The sequence below is a fragment of the Apostichopus japonicus genome, chromosome 11 (genome assembly GCF_037975245.1).
Source record: "Apostichopus japonicus isolate 1M-3 chromosome 11, ASM3797524v1, whole genome shotgun sequence".
Lineage (NCBI taxonomy): Eukaryota > Metazoa > Echinodermata > Holothuroidea > Aspidochirotida > Stichopodidae > Apostichopus > Apostichopus japonicus.
The window spans coordinates 3,381,529-3,393,990 of NC_092571.1; the positions used below are offsets into that span (position 1 = coordinate 3,381,529).

General features: G+C 37.3%; 1 protein-coding gene across 1 annotated transcript in view; it reads right to left on the bottom strand.

Annotated features, from left to right (window-relative positions):
• Positions 1-690: 690 nt before the first annotated feature.
• Positions 691-12,462, bottom strand: part of LOC139976366 (uncharacterized) — an 83,362-nt gene continuing 71,590 nt past the window's right edge. Inside the window, exons 20-22 of the mRNA XM_071985058.1 lie at positions 8,489-9,068; positions 3,456-3,529; positions 691-1,869 (exon numbers count right to left, since the gene is read on the bottom strand). Of these exons, the coding sequence (XP_071841159.1) occupies positions 1,364-1,869; positions 3,456-3,529; positions 8,489-9,068 (1,160 nt within the window). The 3' untranslated portion in view covers positions 691-1,363. The remainder of the gene's footprint in view (positions 1,870-3,455; positions 3,530-8,488; positions 9,069-12,462) is intronic.

A 12,462-nucleotide genomic window follows, 5' to 3' on the forward strand; every position in this document is an offset into this window, starting at 1 on the left:
ACGTTGATGGAGTCACATATCCAAACTGCCATTGGAGTTATATATATATATATATATATATATATTTGATACGCACTCAGGACGTAATCCCCACACAGTATGATTTGGCTAAACTCTAGTTCATCATCCAAAGGGGTTGTTTTATTTTTATGTCACCATTTGGGGTGTTTGCAGCGAATCAAACTTACATATGAGGCAAAAAAAATAGTCTAGTAATATTCGGTATATAACTAATGTTCTAAATTATGCTCATTGCCGTTTCATAATATATATATCCATTTGCCTTTGTCGGTTAACTTTGCATTTAACAGGGCCTCTTGCTCTCAAGAATATCTCTTCCGAGACTTTCAGAAACACTAAATTATGTCGGGTTGGTTATCCTAATGACTAACAAGGCAAACACGTCACAAAACACAAAACAGGAGGCGTTTGGATGTTCAAGTCGTTTTTCTGCCGTGTACCAAGAAAATGAATGAACCGCTGAATGAAGCATTTAGTGTCTAAAATGAATATATATTGCACTTCTGTATGGGGTTAATTACCTATATGTTCCGTTTACAAAATAGAAACACCAGTCACCAAAGCATATAGGAAATAAATTTATTGTGAATTCGAAAAAGCGATTCAATTGTTAAGGTGACAAAGCAGTTCAGAAAACGAAAAGAAAATAACAAATGATAGATAACAATATTTGGAAAACATGTATTTCAATTATATCGAACATGAGACGTCTTTAATGAGACGAACTAGATGTCCTTACAAAAATTACAAGTAAGAATAATCAAACTTGTGTCGATCTAACAGCGATGCGAGGTTGATGCAATGCTTCGTTCTTATTTATCCGACTAATAAAAAATATGTGTACATACACATAGCAAACATGATCGTTTTGATAAACAAGTTAAAAAAAAACACTAAAGCAGGGTATGTGGTCAAGACAATGGCAGAAGATGAGCAAGCCACGTATCAATACGTGCTTGCATTAGATATAGCTTGACCTGACCCGGCAGTAGTACGAATCGAACATGCGGAGACCGAATCGCTTAACGATTATTTTTCTATACTGGTTGATGGTCTTGACTTTGATGGCGTATCATACAAAACACAACGGAAAGCAGCTTCAGCACTGACTTTTGATATCAATCACAACGCCGTGTTAATATGGGCATATCTAAAGTGTTGTGTCTTAACTTTGAGGTAATACAATTGTCTTAGATTTTGAATCCAAGATCACATTACATAACCAAATACTCATCTGTATGAGTAAGCATTCAATAATGCAGCGTCTCGGCGCGAAATCGGAAGCGTTTTGTTCTCTAACAATACTTGAATGGTAACAATATATTACAGACTCTGTCAACGTTCATTTTTGTTGATGTGTTCTTTCATGTTTTCGTAGATTGCTAACGTCTGAAAACCCTTTGCCACAAATTCCACATGCGTACGGCTTCTCACCTGTATGGCAACGTTGATGCTTCTGACAATTACCACTCGTTTCAAATCTTTTGTGACAATACCGGCACTCGAAAGGTTTCTCGCCCGTGTGGTACCTCTCGTGGATTTTAAGTTCGCTACGATTGGCGAACGGTTTCATGCAGAACTCACAATGGAAACAAGTCTTGCCGGTATGGCGCGTCTCGTGGACCAAGTACATGGAACGATCGCTGAATTCCTTTCGACAATGACGGCAACGATATTGCTTATGCTGTTGTTTAGGGTCATGTATAACACGGCGACTCACATCCGAAGGTTTTACCCGGCTGTGTTCGACATTGACTGCTTGAAATACTACAGGCTTCTGGTCCTCCGACGTGGTAAGTTGAATTCTTCGATCACCATCTTCACCACTGTCATGGAAGAATCGATGCCCTATACCAAACAGAAAAAAACACAGTACGATTTGTCAGTAAGGTAATTGCCCAACCAGACTGGCCTTGAACAGATTACACACAGACACACGGACGGATCAGAATGACACGGCTCCATTTGTTCTCTGAATCCCATATTCGTTCTCCGATACGGGAAATGAATTGATCCATTCTTCAAGCTTCTGAGAACATTATCGTCAATGTTTACTGATTATACTATACTTAGATATACATGACATCTAATAATTTGTTACAGGTCTATTTTCAGATGACAACAACGTTTGAATACATGTTAGAAGCGTCTTCAACCTACAAATCTGTCGGTTAACATTAGCTTCAAACTGCTTTTGAGTTGTTTTTGTGTAATGCTTTGATACCAATCGATCCCATCACAACGTAAAATCTAAGTCGATAATTTCTTTATAGGCAGTTACTTTTATTTCAAGTACAGTAAATAAAGAAGTGTCTGGACGATGAAATGTCGAATAAATTCATCGATTTATTTCGTACTCATAACCTTCCCTTTGGAGAAAAAGTAAAGCAAGATCATTAATAGTTTGACTAATTACAACAGTATTTTGTGGAATACTTTGTTTGTTCTAAGTGGGCAACCGAAAAGCAGATTTAAATTTTAAAATGGTTGAGATAAGAGAGTGGTAAGTGTTTTTTGCACTATACGAGGAATTGAAGCACGACGAAGATACTGCATTCACTTGAAATAACCGCTCATTATAGTTAACGACTAATAAAATATGTAGTGGACAACCCAATTAAGAAAACTTATGAGTTGTCGTATCTCGCGACATCATTCGGCTTTACTTTTGTTCAGAGTATATATTTCCATAGAAACGCTTGAATAATCTTAAAGTACACGGAGTAAACATAGTGTATTATTGTACGAAGACGCTCCTAAATAGTGCAACTTAGAAGTTCGAACTTCAGTATGTAATGTAGGCCAGACCTATTCGGCGTCTATACATCTGTATATTCCAAACCAATGAACTTCAAAGTTGCGAGAGAGAGAGAGCAATATACAAGTTCTGTGAAATGTGAGATGGTTTTACTGGCAATCTTAACTCAATGCATGATTGATGATGTCAAATTACTGAGAAAAAGTGTCCTGTAGCCAAAGCATTCTTTGCCTGGAAATCGTCTGCATTTCTGACGAATAAAGCTAAGACGAGTTCAATATTTGGTTTCAAAAAGGAAAAGTTTCGACTTTACCTAAGCGGAACTACAATTGACATCATAGCTGTTGATACTCCTTGAATCTTTATCCTTAGATCATCAAGCGCACATCTGCCTTCAATAATACTGTCAAATGTCAAGAGGCAACCAAGACAGTAACTTAAGCTTAAGGTCAATTTTGCAATCTTAAAAAGAACCCTGAAGTACCTTGTCGAAGCTTGTAAGTAAATTGAGCAAGGATAAGATGGTAATAATGCATGCTGGCACCTGCAGCAATTCTCAAGACAAACTTCTTCCTTTTTTTAGAATTATTTACGTGCATCTGAAGTCACAGATTATATAATTCTCAATTTCAGTGAAATCATCGTCTGAAATTGTTCGCTAGTGTACCATATTTACCACAGTAACCTTTGATGTCCCCCAACCCCAGCTTAGACATGGCACCGAAACTAATAACAACTATCAGAAGTGTTCTTGTAAAGATGACGTTATAGAAAAGAATTCAAATACCATTATGCACTAGTTTCTTGCTTACAAGTATACTTAATTGATGCTCTTAAGGTGACAGCGTATCTAATTGTTATTTTTCTCTGAAGTTTTCAACGTACAATCTGGTTGGACTAACAACTTAGATATCTTTAGTGAACGCATTATTAACACGACCAACACTATTCATAGGATATGAAGCCTTTGCACACGAACCAAATTACTATTGATTCAGTAAGTATGGCATGTTGATCTCTTGACCTTTGCAGAGCACAACTCCTTCAGCATGGGGTATAACAGAAACGGTCGCATACCATTTAACAGCAATATGAAGTGATGGAATGGACCGGCTACAGCAATTATATAAAGCAGAGACAGGATTTTCCAAATTTGCTAATGGAAGCATCTGGCGTACAAGAGAAAGCAATATATATTTACAAATAAGCAAGAGGTAGGGGTGGGGTGGGGTTAGGGGAAACACGGGGGCTGCCGCAGGCTTGGGATGAACACCCTTACAATTACCCGTAGATTAAAGGTGCATCGATATACAATTATAGGACTATTTTGAGCGTGTTTGTACAAAGTCTTACATTTCTCTTTCCAGTTTTCAATTCCTGCCATTGCCTTAACTTTATCTTATCAAATCTTTGATTTAGTAATTTACGTTGAAATTAAAGATCTTTGCGCAAACCTTCCTTTAGTATAAAATACAGGACTTCATATGTAATCTTTCTACTTTCTTTTGAGAAACTATAAAAAGTGTTTTACATCAATCAGTCCATTCGTTTTGATTGGTGATAACTACTCATATAACAAAACAATTCGATTTTAATTTGTCAGAACAAAGAGTTAACTAGATAACTGATTGCAAACAGATGGGATGCTTTTTTAGATTGATCAATTCCGCACTCATTTAGATCAACGTCAAGTAAACATTGATGTAAACTAGCGCAAGCATACAACCCAATGATGTTGCACCCAATAAACCATTCCAAAGAGCTTTGAAAAGTTCTCATGGAAAAGTTTAAAGTTTAAAACTGCTTTCTATTGATCTCGAGATCCGTATCGAATATACCGAATATAAATTGTTGAATTGAGATATTTTAATTTGTAAATGGAGTTGGATGGCCAGGGAGAAGAACGAGGTATAAGTTTAAACTTAAGCATCACAGTTGCAGTCACATAGGCAAAGCTTTCCCACAAAATCTTCCCTCTTCGATCCACTTTGTAATAAACAGCTACTGCTATTCGAACCATTTTCTTCTTATATTCGATTTTAAAATGGTACTGAGGCGTTGAATAGACTGTATTAAGCAAATGGGATTCACGTATTTTTTTTTCAGTTAAATTTAAAAATGATAGCAAAATGTGGCGTTCAAGATTTTCCCCATCGTAACATTGCTTCATTTTTTAGTGCTACGAGTTTCTTATAGAACACTGCTCACCAAATTCACCTCATCACTTAAATAAACGGTCTGAAACAAGACCAGTAGAAACCAGTTCTGACCTGGTAATTTACTATAGTAACGGTACCAGGACAACAAACCTGATTCTTACTTGAAACTCATATAGGTTAGGCGTAGTTACACTTGTTATTTGATATGAAATATAGTCAGCCAAATGCTCATGTCCTATAGACAGAAGCACACACTTGGCTTGAGAGTTATAACGACCAGTAGTCAACGCAAGATACTAACAATATGGTTTAAACTATTGCGACTTAATTTGTTTAAAATACAGTTTTGCAATTTATTTTTATCCGCAGTTAACACCATATAAACAGGATTATTAATGATAATAACGTTAAGAGAAATACGAGGCTGCAGGCTCACATATCTGTTTTGCACTAATTACACATAACATAGGGAATGTGCCCTACATAGTTGGATCTGCCGACATAACGGTCCGGTATTTCCTCGTTAGTAGATGTTCATGGCCTTGCCCTACATGATGCAGCTCTTGCATGTGACTTTGCAAATTCATGGAGTAACAGAAGGATTTCAAGTAAATGTCTTAATGCCGGGATATTTAGATGACTTATAATATTTGCTCATGTACGGTTGATTTGCTACTTAACGGGAGCACTAATGTTAACGTTCTGTTGCGTGCGTAGTCACAAATTCCTCATTAACCTGCTAAATCAGTCAGAAGTTGACAGTTACAAGAAACGTATACGTATAGGAAGATCAAATCAAATGTCTTAGGTATATATAGATCCAAGGACGAACTATTTTGATAGAAAATGCTGTGTTCGCCACGATTTTGATTACGTAGTGATTTTGATGTTACTGACCAATTGCCGAACGAATCGTGTGGCTTGGGGGAGAGCTGGAGGACTGTTCTGGAACTTCGGATAATACCGTTGTAACTACAATACAAGGAGTGGCTTAATTGCTCTCAAGATCTGTAATCGAACGCAAATGTGATGGAGTTTTGAAAGGAACGTTGTCATTAACAATATACGAGTAAATATTTTCACAAATAAGGGAAGTCGACTGGAAAAGATATGTACAAACACTCGTCATTTTACTAATAATTTACCAAGAAAGTTAGGGTCCGTTGATTTATTTATTCTTTTCGGCAATAACATTCTTAATTACAAGCACGTCATTTAAAGTCAACAATTTCCACTAGCAAATTATTAAAAAAATTAACATATTCAAATCAACACTTTAGCAAACTTGCTGAAGGGCCGAACTTAACTTACTCTCTTGATTTAAATAATATATATTCACCAGTATTTGATTGAAAAAGGAGGTTTCCTCTCGTAGAGTCGTATCCCAATTGCTGTATATTAAAGTCACAGATGCGGAATTGCATGGTTATTATTAAGGTACGAGAAAGGTGGTAAACTTCCAAATTTGTTAGCACTCTACTGACAGAAATGGACACACTTTGAGCTACAGCGCCATTGACAGTAAATATGTTGATTAAAAATGATCCGAATAAAAGATAAGTTTCAATCAAAACGAAAACACTGACCGGGAAAATATAAATTAACTTGATAGAAAGACAAGTAGATTTTTTTTTTTTAATAATCAATACAGCAGCTTGCCTTGGGGCATCAAATGTCTAGAACTAACGTAAAAGTTACATCTTTCCGCCCAACTAGTCAACATTCATTACCGAAAAGTCGATTATATTATAACATTATCAACAATCCATCACCCATGGGTGACATTAGCAGTAGTATTCACATGCAAAGGCATCACTCAAAAGTGTTCACTTCTCTCCAATATGGCAAAGAAAACTCTGTGTGCTTCAGTATTGAATGATTTTGGAGAACTAATGAGAAACACAAAATGCTGATATAGCTCACAGCATTCCAAGAAAGTGTCGAGACAAGAGACACATTTCCATAACTGTGGAATTGAATCTGCAAAAGTCTATAGACCTATCTATAATCATGTACTTGGGCTCGCCAAATTTTACCACAAAGGGTATGGTGTATCTTTATCCCGCTTACCCCCCCCCCCCCCCAGTCAACCATAACTTTCCCGTTCATCACAACTTCTTGAATAACTGTAGCTTCTCAGGATCACAGCCAGTCCCAAATTACGAATAGATCATTATTGAAACAGTATTATTTTTATTGCAGGTCATTCGTCGTTGGCATTTTCAGGATTTCAAACTTCTGTTACTCAGAAATTACTGTAAAATTTATCACCTATATAGGGGTTTCGCATAAAACAATCTGTTTACATACAGACAATCTTTTTCTTAGGACTTCCTGTTGGGTTTTGTTAAGAGTGATTCAGGGAGCCTGCATTATTTACTTTAACACGAACTAACAAGGTGAACGGAATTAATTAAATTATAGCTACATTCCGAGTATTCATGACGCACTATAGGTCATCGAAGTTCAACTGCGTACTGGGCGATTGACATATTGCGATTGATATATTTGACTTTAAATGTCCATCATCTGTGAACCATGAAACTGTCAGGCTTATGATCCCATGATTCAATCAGACTTCACACGAAACCGAACAACTTCACAGGTAAATGATGCATACTGCAGCTTGAAACATCAGAAAAGAACAACATGGTCGCCGCTGAGCTAACGTGCCTGATCACAATACAGAACAAATGCTCGAACACCGCAAAACCAAAAAAAGGTCTCCGAAGAAATGTTCGTACAAGCGAGAACGGGACCTTAAAAATATTGCCACCAAATATAACATCAGATCGAAGAAACTTTCGTAACATTCCAAACATCCTTGATCAGTTTAATTAGTCAGAACTTTCAGAAAGGTACAACAGAAAACTTACTTAATCAGTTTTAGCACTGTACAATATGGAATCAATGCCGATGATTTTAAGCAAATTCGTATATTTCCTGCACATTCTATATTTTATTTTATGAATACTCAAGGAATCCAAACAACAACAGCACTTGGCTTTCCATCTATAACTGTCCCTAGTACTTGTTGACTTTCATCAACCCGAGATGTCTCAAGATGGTTGGGTATTATATATGTATAATATTATGTACAAAGTAACCAAGTTCAAGTCAGCAGTATTTTAATGATGACACAGGCTTCCTGCAATCCTGCTACTCCATATCTTTGCTACGCCACAGTTTCAGCAAATGTTATATCAGTTACACTACATTAATAATTGAACATGATAAGTACAGGTGTGCTTGCACTCTGTACCGTCGTGGAGGAATTTTCCGGTGGCTGAAGTTGATTGCTTAAAAAAAAAGTGTTGAAAAGCTTCTCCATCTTTAAGTCCATACCACATCCTTATAATACCTAATTTGGTAAAGATACAATTTTGGGGTTTAATTTGGAACGGCACTGTTGTCAACTGACAGTGTGAAATATTTTTCATTTTTGAGTGAGTTTTACATTTTCTGTCATCGGAGAATCCCTTTAAAGCGCGCGAAAAGAGCTCATGCCCTGTATATGACTATAAATTTAAGTGATTGGCGATGCGATTACACAGTAGGTTCTGGTGGCATCGTTTCTCTTGACCGACTCTGAGCCACCAGCATTGCATTGGTATGTTTTATAACATGACCCTTTAGAGAACGTTGTGTCGTGAACGCACGTCCACAGATGTGACAGACGAAGGGTTTTTCTCCCGTATGGCGTCTTTCGTGCTTCCTACAGTTACTGCTCGTGATAAAGCACATATCACAAAACCGGCACTTGAATGGCTTCTCTCCCGTATGACAACGTTCATGGATTTTGCAATTGCTGCTACTTGCGAATTGCTTTCGACAATAACGACAGCTGTAAGGTTTCTCCCCAGTATGTTTACGCTCATGGGTAGTCAAATTTGAACGCAATCTGAAACACTTCCCACAATGAGTGCAACGGTGGAGTTTCTTGCCCATGTGCACGCTCTCGTGAATCAGTAGCTGTTCCCGATCTCGGAAGTCCATGCCACAGAGTCTGCAGTTTAAATTTTTGGTTATCTGATTGATTGGTTGAGGTTCAAGAGTGGACGGAAACACTTCCTGTCCAGATCCTGCAAGAGCTGGAATCCTTCCTACCCGACTCTTTCCGCTCCAACTACCTACGGAAGTAAAGGATAAAAGTTGGTCTTCAAAGGATTACTCAGTTCTTGCACTAATTGCAACTTGTCCGTAAGTCATATTGAAGCTAGTCAAAGGGTGAGAACTTTGGTCCTTCCATTGGCGCACTCGTGACCATTCTGCTTTGCAATGATCATGCACGGTAGAAGACGGTTTGTTGAATAACTAAAGCAAAAATTCAACGACAGAGTGCAAACAGAAATGGCCTTGCATGCAGGACCGTTTCTCATTTTACATGTCCATTGACATCGTCCTCTGACACGACGTGAAATTAATTAATAGAGCGAGAGACATCGTTCTCCTAACTAAGAATTAAGAGCTGTCTTTTTTAGTTTACAAGATTTGAGGCTGGTCATGCAACATATTTACTTAAACTTATATTATGGGTGTCATACTGGTCAAGAACGTTTAATTATCATAACAGTGATAGACACAAATAACATATCGTATTTCCTCTAGTTTTCTCTCTCATAATTCTTCGTTTACCACCATTGAAGATATCTAGTGTTTAAGCATCAACCAGGTAATTTATTAAGGCAATTTCTTGATATTTTAAGAGAGTTCCATCCTTAAAGTAAAGCATCAATGCCACTGATATGTTTGTACCATGGTGCTGAATGTATCAGTTAAGACAGGTATTACAAGGTATTTGTAGATGGAAGTTATATATTGCATGATTGTTAACAGTAGTTTTAATGCACAGAGTATCAGGTGCTACAACGATTTAAGGACAAAACAAAAATGGCAAAATAAAGCTTTAATTACCTTAAAATCAATCCCAACAAACAGAACTTTGTTTAGATAGCACTTCCTGCCCACTGGCAGGAGGGTTTTGAACCTTGCTGTGACTTTACAAATGCATAGTGTGTGGGATGTCACCTTAATTCAAGTAAAACCTTCCTTTGCAAGGGTTCAATCTTAGCTGTGTAGACCTTTGTAACTCCAGCCTCCATGGTTAGATCAAGACTTCACTTCTAGGTAAGGAATATGTCACTTGGAGGCTACCGGTTTCACTGCCACATTAACACATTCTGTTTCATAATTATTTAGTCAAGTGTATCAGTAGTTCCACATGCAGTTCTAAACTTGGTAATTGATACTATACAATAATTTACTACATCATTTGTTTACCTGTTCACTAGTAATACTAGAGAGCAATTTAGTATGGTAAGCACCATGTAAAGTGGTTCCCGAAAGACTGTGATTGACATTTACATGTAACCTTAGAAGAGAGATGTACCAAAATGAGGCAAAAATCCCTCTCTGAAATGATTTTAGGCTACAACAGTACAGGTAACTTTTGTCAACATTTCCACGTAGTACTCAGTGAAAAAAATTCGAAGAATTGTCCAAGGGACAGTGGCGTACGACGCACAGGGTGTGGGGAAGTAAGCCATGCGCCATCATCACTCGACCCAGTGCACCCCCTTTCCTTTTAAAGTCCTTCATTAACATCTGGCTCTACAAAAGTTAATCCCCTATCTCAATCAGAGGGGGGAGTGTCGAATTTGCCCTTAAAACGTATAAATCCTGTGCACACCAATACCAAGAGATATGGTAGCAGAAGCGAAGTAAAAAACATTTTGCCGTAAAGTATCACAATTTCTCAATACTTAGTTGAACGTATTGAGCTTAAAAAACAATCAGCACAGTTGATTTCTTAATTGTCAGTACTTTACCTTGCTCTTGATGGCAGCAATGGCGTACATATACTCATTTGGTTCACGCTAACAATATTTGTTGATTTTGGCTCACAGTAAATCTGACCTGCCCTGCAATGGTACCTCCTGATTCTCAAACGGATTGAGCAAAATAACCTACCCTTACCTTCCAAACAAGATCTGGTAAAAGATTTACCGGTTTAAGATATAACGCAAGTATCCAAGATTGGACTGCTCGCGGGTTCAAACCCCGCAAGGTATTGCCTTAATCAGATAAATGAAAGGATACCTTTTACATTAATTATGCATGAAGACTATTGACTTTCTTTATTAAAAAAAAACATTAAAAAAGAAAAAAAACAGAAAAGTTGAATCAGATCAAGTCCTCTTGCAAATGTGGCAAATTTGAACCCAGTCCACTTTCGACTTCCAGAAACAATCCAGCTTTTAAGATGCGATAAACAGTAAATATCAGAAAGCAAAATAAACCACATTCCATTGCATTTATTGGCTAAAGTCGCATGACCTCTGGTTGAGAAAACCTTTGTTGAACAGTTTTGTGTTAATACCCAACCACTCAAGTTTTGTCGCGATTGACTTGAAATAATCCCAAAACGGCTAGAGCAATTTTATGAAATGGAAAACAGAAACACTAAAATACTACCTAACATTACTTCCATATTTGAATACGATCAAATAAAAGTACGGTGTTTGGATTGCGGCTTGTGGAAGAGGTTCACTCAAGTGCTTCTTAATGAACTGGTGAGTAATGTGTTTAATATTGAATTTCCCGAAGGAAGGAAATACAATTCTATTGATATATACCAAACGTTACGTTACTTAAATGTATTGGAATATCATGATTGAAGTTCGCGCGTGGAATCTGATTTGCACGTGAAATTGTTGACCTCGGTACAGTCTAGTTGACAGTTGCAACAGTGTGACCACTATTTTGGACAATCCCCACCCACCTACAATTCCCTCGGGAATACTCTGTTAATTACATTAATGTCCAACCAACTTGAAGAAAACGCTCATTAGCGTAAATTCATCTTGAAAGCTTTTTTTAATTGTATCTTGACAGAGTTAAAAATGTGAAAAGGGGAAAAAAGTAGCGTAACTGTACGCAAGTGGGTAGCTTTCATCACAAAACGTATTGTGAGTTGTGACGTCCACCAGAGGTGACGTCACTGGACAGCTATTGCACGCTCAAAATGTTCACTTAGCATATTTCTGGAAAGTAAGTTTAAACAATTGGTTTGGGAAGATACTGTATATATTCATCTCAAGGACTGTACAATCAAATTAGATGAACAGAAAAGTGCCTGAAAACTCATTTCTTTGTCAAGGTAGCTTGCAAACGTGTCAAGTAAATCTAACTCGCTTCAACTCAGAAAGCAACATGGATATGACCTCAATAGACATTCGACCATTTTCGTAGACATATCAAAACAAGGTATATTCAAACAGAAACCTACGTGAATGTTACACTTTTCACAATGCCAAGCACTATTGGCGAGGACGAGATTTGAACTCTCCTTATTTCAAAAGTTCATGCGAGACAGTTAAAGTAACTCCACCTCTACCAAGTTTTTCACGATATAGATCTACAATGCCTCATGCTATAGATGATCAAATTTTAGTATAAACTCAGTCGTCAATAACGCACTCTCATATTACACTAGGTAATTGTGATGGATTTTTTGTTCACATT